Below are 7,039 nucleotides of genomic sequence, written 5' to 3' on the forward strand. Positions count from 1 at the left end.
GATTTATTTGAGTTCATTTTCTACACATTTTATCTTATGTACACTCTGGAAAGTCATTCTCGTTTTTTATCTTTGGCTTATGAGAAATCTATAATATTAGATATCCATTTAAAGAGATTGTTTGAGAATATATTTTTTCATCAAAATCCCTATTTCTATAAATTAGAAAGAATATAAAAAAGTCTCTTAGAGTTGTTCCTAAGTCCTTCACTTTATGCGGATACTCACATTTGTTTTTCGCCTGTATTTATTTTAGGATATGGAACGTGCTCAGTCTTTTAGAAGTGTCCTTAGAAGTAGGTGTATGTGTATGTTTATATCTTTCAAAAGTTGCCATAGAAGTAAATAATTTTAGGATATGGGATGTGTCCAATCTCAGTCTCAATCTTTTGGAAGTGCGCTTAGAAGTAAAGTGTATATGCACATGTGTTTATATCTTTGGTAAGTACCTTTAGAAATAAGGTGTATGCTGTTTATATAGATGAGTGCGCATACGTATACGAGCGAGCATCGTATTCGGAAAAAAAAAAGTTCACAGGAAACGACCACACGCCAGGCGTTTCCACTGTATAAAGAGACAAAGGGTTCTTGTAAATTTCACGCCTTCTGACGCCGATGGAAAGGTTTGGCTATTTTTCGTTTCGCCAATTCTGTTCACGTCCGTCGGGTTCGAATTTGTTCTCGTTTTCCCCCCATGATATATGGGAACAAAAGGTTCGAATTTATTCATGACAAGTGCTCGCATCGCATCCCAAACAGGCTGTTAACGTGGTCCACGCATCTCTGCCCCCAATTCACAGCAGGGATCATATTCGAGAGCGACATGAAACATTACAAAACCGCACGTGCTGCACATGGCAACCACACCAATGCAGCACAGCTCAAGAATACCATCCCCCGTTCCCCGACAACATGGTAGGGACTTCCTGATTTCCTTCAGCCGTGCAAATGCAGCAGAAAATTCAGACAGCAATACATCTTCTTCACACGATAAATGCTCGAGGAAAAGTATATAAAATTAAAATAAATGAATTAGTGATACGCCCCGAGTTCCGCCATCCAACAATACGAAGTTACTACAGACAACCCAACCCATACATCCAGATCCGAGGATCATCATAACCTCTAATCGGTGTACTCAAAAGCCAGGGGCGGCTGGGGCTCATCGTCGACAGCCATGGCAGCTGGCTCGCTGGCGCTGGATGCCGGGGCATTGGTCGTGGCGGCGGTTGACGGCGCCTCAGTTAGGGTGAGCTCCTCGGCCTCCATGGGCTTGAGGTCCTGTAGGAGGACGAAGCCCGAGGGGGCAGCCTTCACCGGCTTGTACCTGCTGTCTTCCAGGAACTTTATGAACTTCTCCTGGGCTGGAACGACCCGGGCTGGGTTTGTCAGAATCTGGAACGTAGGCTCTGGTTCGGGGGCCTTCTTCTCTGTGGCGGCGCCATCCACCTGAGCTCACACAAAAACCAATTGCCAGCGTAACGATCAGTTGGATGCAAATCAAAGCAAGCAGTTAAATCAACTTGGACACAAATCAAAGCAAAGCAGTTAATAGTTCAATACACTGCATCGCTTACCTGCATCGAAGTAGAAGCTATGGAAGACTCCTCTGCTTTCTCCTTGGCCTTGCTCTCTGCTTCCTTCTTTGCCCTGGACTTAGACTTGGCATACGTCGACAAGATGGCCGCCGGCACCTTGACTGATGCGGTCGCAGTCTGCTGAGTGACTGGCTTGGGGTAATCGAACAGCGATGGCTTAGCGTTCGACAGGAACTCAAACTTTGGCACTTTCAGGTCAGAGTTGAGGCCGATGAGGGCCGTCGGAGAGACGGCAAGGCTTATGAAGTAGGTGAGCGGGTACCAGTACCAGAACTGGGTGAAAACAGCTAGTCCGACAACAGCGGTGAGCCTGTCATGCTTTGACCTCGACTTGAGCTTGATGGTGACATTCCTGCCACCGGCATCGAGAATACCGGAAGCCAGTATTGCGCCCATTTTGCTCATGGTATCCTCGTGCTTGTCAAGGATTATCTTTTCCAACTGGCGCCTGAATGCTCCGACACGTGAATCGTAAGATTCATTGGTCTGGATCATCACCATTGCCATGGCAATGAGAGCACCCTGGCGTACAAAGTCGACGACGTCTGATGTCAGAGGCTCCAGTAAGGAGATGGCTTCACTTAATCCTGTTCCGGCACAGGAGATTCCAACAGCTAGAGCTGCACCATAACGGACATGTGGATTGTATGATTCTGATAGTAGGGACACAATTCTGGGTGTCTGTTCAGGCTCGTTGTACAGGACAAAGCCAAGAGCCAACACTGCAGTCCTCCGCACATCATCGCTCACATCCGACACAGCAAAATGCAGAAGCTGGTGGATAGCTTTGTTATTTGCAGTCCCTCTGTATGCTAGAGCCAATGCATACATACCACCATAACGAAGTATGGGATCTTGATCTCTAGTCATTTGTTCAATCAAGGTGTCAGCTTCTTCTTCCCTGCCATACACCGTCAATGCAATTCCAAGTGACAAGCCCCTGGAGACAGGAAAGGAGTCAGAACAGGAACATCTTTACCATCTTCACAAATAAATATCATGTGTGTAGTAGTGCATTAAGAACTTGTTGTCAAAAGGCATCCTATTGCATACCTGATAATTTTCTCATGTTGTGTATCATGAGCATAGGCAAGCATCTCTGTGGCCTTCTCACTGGCCGTGCCAACCATGAGCAAACCCATGCCAATACCAGCTGCCTCACTGGCCACAGCACTATCCGTGTACAGAATATTCTTTATGTCCTCACATATTTCCTCATCTGATGTACCTAGTGCTGCAAGCCCGAGCCCCAGACAAGCACCATGTTGGACCACCTGTATTGTTCAAAGTTAGAATGTAATTGAGTGAAAGGAAGGAAACATGTGTATGGTTGCTAACTTGCTACGGTACATATATAATAAGTAACAAAAAATTGAACTTTCCCAGTGCCAACATTTGCCTCACTCCTACATTTCCCCCACCTGCAGACTACTATAAGACTGCAGCTATTTCACTCAAGAACATAAACTACATCGAGATGTATACTGTAGTCACTCTCATGAAAGGATTGTTACAAACCAAAGATTTGGGAATGTGGCCCTGGAATAGTACCTCAGAAGTGGCGTTGCGAAGACTCTCACGAAGAAAGTCTTTGATTCCTTCACCATGGTTGGCATGAATCAAACCAAGAGCATAGAGGGCACCTCCTTCCGAGTATGGGCTACCACTGCCACCAGCACCATTCTGAGGCAGGTAGGGGGCCATTAATGCGCGGCCTTGTTGAAGATGGCCTCTATGAATGACGCCTAGTCCAGCAGTGGCACTGAACTTGGCCCAGTTGGTTGCCCTACCTAGCCATTCCTGTAATACAGACCAATATGAGATAAATATATGGATATAAAAATTGAAGATGCTAGGCATTTGGTAACATCAAGCACACTGCATGAAACCAATCATACCAAGTTTTCTCTGAGGAAGGTATCAACTGTTGTTCCAGCATGCATGATTGCATTGGAGCATATTGTTGCGCTATGGCAGACACTGTTCCTCATTTCCACAGCTTGCTTTATAGTCTTCAAAATTTCAAGATCAGACCTGTTAAATGAGCAAAAAATAAATTTAAGACACAAAACTAAAAGAACAGTCAGTTGTTACAATTCATCAGTCAGATAATGTCACATTACCTATTATGGCTGTATAGGAACTGCAATGTCAACTGAATAGATGTCTCTCCTGACAGTATGCCCTTGATTTTTGTCAGCCTATCAGCATGTGTTGCTGCATTTGGATCCACAGTGGTAGCACTGCCGTTTGGCATGTTTATGTCGTCTCTCATCTGGACATCCCCAGATGGTTCTGTAGCAGCATTAGTTTGATTACTTGGTACAGCCGGTCCGCTGTCAGGGTCCACATGGGCAGAAGTATGTGAACTCAATGCATCAAGGTGATTCCGCACATTCAGGAGGAAAGCCTGATTTTCATTTTCAGCAAGATCGAAAGCAGTTTGGTACGCAAGGAGAGCATCATCCTGGCAAATGAACATAAGGTTAAGTTTCAAAAACAAAGGCAATCAGCAAATTAAGAAACCCTCTTGTTTGGCAAAGGGAAAAAAGAGGCATACGTTGCTTCCAGAAATCAGCTTGTCCAAGATGCTTGCAACACTTGCAGGGTCACCCAAGAACATAAGACACTGGCAAATGCTTAAATAATCTGGATTTGGCAATGTCTGATATATTTTGACAAGACATCGTAGAATCTGGAAATACAGAAACAAAATGTTAGACAACACGATGATTTTCTAACATTTTGTGCACAGTAGTTGTGTGCCAATCACAAGAGGTTGAATCAATTGGCAGGATTTATAATATCAATCATCCATAGCATGCCTACCTCCAATCGATATTCGCGGTGACTAACATATTGGTGAGACAGATTGATGCAATATGAAAGAGCTCCATGAAGATTATCACATCGAGAAATTGCTCCCTCCAGTTTATCCAGTCTCCGGCACTCAACAGACATACCCATGGCCTGTTGATACTTTCCATCAAGAATGCACCTGAAAGGCAACATGTATGTGTGAGCTCAAAACTGCAAAATTTTAACAAACCAAGAAACAATGGACCATGAGGAAACTATCATACTTGTCCAACATCCTTTCCACAATGGCCTCCAGCCTAGGGTCCATTGTTTTTTCTTCCCCAGTGGCCCTTGATTGGATGGCAGCATATTCATCCAAAGCTTTTGCTGAATAAAGAAACAGGGCAAAGGAGGTAATGTTAACACAGTACTTTTAGTGCTGGCAATAATTAACTGGTGCCAGGTGCCAGGCGCCAGGCAGTTCCTCACCTAACAGTGTTTGAGCATAATCAGAGTCGTCAGAAACATCAAACAGGGGTCCAGCGCCAAGTGCATACGACAGAGCATCATTTAGCTCGCCCAAGTAGAAAAACACCTTAGAGGCGACTAGTGCTGCAAGCTGCCTCTGGACAAACTCCTCGTCTTCATACAAACTCTCACTGCAAGCAGCAGGAAACAAATTGTGAGAAATACAAGCACAAAGGAAAGCACCCAAGCTTATACTGATTGTCAAAACTTTTTTATACAGGATAATGAGAGAAAATATTTTGGCCCATGCACATCACTTGCAGCAGTCATGAATAATCTTGGTATTCATACGGATCCTTCTAAAATGAATGTAACTCCAAGGAAATAAACACCAATTCTCATAGCAGGTATCTCCACTACAAGTGAATAGCTTCTGTTGAACTGAGGAGCAACTAATAAGCTAAAGGCAGCTCCCACATTAAACAGTATAAAAACATAGATCAGTACTACTACTTTGCGACAGATTACAGCTTTTTATTTTAAAGAACAAAGTTACCACATTTGATTCATATCCTATCATGACATCCACAATCTAAAAGTTCAGGATTTGTTGCCTTAAACAATCTAGAAACCTAGTAAGAAAGTTCAGATTTTTCAGCAAACAGTGTCCATGACTTGGAGGGCACGAATCATAACAAGCTCTAAATTCTAAAAATTCTAGGTTTCCAGTAACCAGTGGCAGCACATTAACCCTCCCAAAACCTCCATCCGAACAGATCGAACCCAGGGTTCCCTCTGAAGTTTAAATCGAAAACTCGACGCGGCGCTGCCGACGCCATCTAGCCGAACCTCTCGAGGCGAGCCAGAATCGAACCTAGCCTAACCGAAATTCGCCGAAACTAAACGAAACGCGCGGCGACGGGGCGCCGCAGCACCCGCCGACGGCCGTGGCGGCGGAGGCAGAACGGGCAAATTGAGGGGGGCGGGAGTGGAGCGCCCGGCTGGGGGAGCGGGGAAGGGGGCGGGGAGGAGGAGGGGACTTACATGGAGGAGACGCTGGTGGAGATCTCGTGCCAGAAGGCGTGGACGAGGGAGTTGAGGCTGGCGAGCGCGTGGAGCTTGAGCTCCGGCGCCGGCTCTTGCAGCATCGCCAGCAGGGAGCCCGCCGAGCTCACCATCACCGCCGCCGCAGCCATGTCCGCCGCCGCCTACGAGTACCGATCCGCCGCTGAGGGGTTCGCGTCGATAGGGCACGGGCTGCCCTCTTGCTGCTCGCCGCCCGTCGAGGTCTGGGTGCGGGTGCGGGTGCGGCTTTGCTACCTTGCTTGGAGCAGAAGAAGGTCGCGGATTCGATTCTAGGTGAGGGGGCTTTGGGGACCGCGGCGCAAATATAAGGGTTGGAGGAGGGCAATTCGGATATGTGTTTTTGTTTCGGAGACGTGTTTCTCCTGTAGCTGTAGTGTTGGTTTTTAATTTAATATAATACTGAATGAATCGACGTAGGATACGTATTCTGTACGTCTCCGACTGTGGCAAGCCCGGGTGCAACGCATATATCTAGTGGAAATATACAGTGCCCTATAAGATATAATATTTTTGTATAATATCTTGGCTGAAACTGGCTGAAAAACACTGTTATGGCTGAATTATTGTAAGAGAAAAACACTGCTCCGGCTAAAAAAACAAGCCGAATAAGCCGATTTCTGGATAAGCCGAACAGGGCAGAATTGAGTTCTTGCCAACAATTTTTGTAGCACTAACATGTGTTTACTTCTCAACAAGTTGATCCTTGTCCATATCAGCAATGTGGGAGATAGCTAGGAAACAATTCCAGAGATTTGGGTCCAGAAAATCGTTTTTCACGTGTTGTTAGAACCACAACAAGCAGTGCTACACTTTTGCATACCAATAAGCATATATAGGATTAGTGTTTCCAATTTAAGTACTTCTAAGAATTTTACAGCTAGATATGAATAACTTTGTGGGCTTATGAAATTACACCAGACATCATTGCAGCATGAACAGAGTCATCATCTTGTAGCAACAATTCAGTCACCGACCGCCCTAGAAATCATACAGGAGTTCTGCTAGCTCAGCCAACAACTGCACCAGCATCTCGAGGCTCCCACTTGCAAGAGTTCACTGGTGGCAGTGCCTTACTCGCTTCTTCAGAA

At 45.5% G+C, this 7,039-nt stretch overlaps 1 protein-coding gene across 1 annotated transcript; it reads right to left on the minus strand.

Moving 5' to 3' along the window:
• Positions 1–916: 916 nt before the first annotated feature.
• On the minus strand, positions 917–6,235 carry LOC136500540 (26S proteasome non-ATPase regulatory subunit 1 homolog A-like). Its single transcript, XM_066495914.1, has 11 exons — positions 5,910–6,235; positions 4,887–5,056; positions 4,682–4,784; positions 4,428–4,596; positions 4,159–4,293; positions 3,722–4,065; positions 3,497–3,632; positions 3,150–3,398; positions 2,652–2,872; positions 1,578–2,538; positions 917–1,449 (listed from the first exon to the last, which is right to left on the minus strand). Exons 1-11 carry the CDS (start codon positions 6,059–6,061, stop codon positions 1,126–1,128), a joined length of 2,964 nt encoding a protein of 987 aa, XP_066352011.1. The 5' UTR covers positions 6,062–6,235; the 3' UTR covers positions 917–1,125.
• Between the last annotated feature and the right edge of the window lie 804 nt (positions 6,236–7,039).

Source organism: Miscanthus floridulus, chromosome 13 (assembly GCF_019320115.1).
Source record: "Miscanthus floridulus cultivar M001 chromosome 13, ASM1932011v1, whole genome shotgun sequence".
Classification (NCBI taxonomy): domain Eukaryota; kingdom Viridiplantae; phylum Streptophyta; class Magnoliopsida; order Poales; family Poaceae; genus Miscanthus; species Miscanthus floridulus.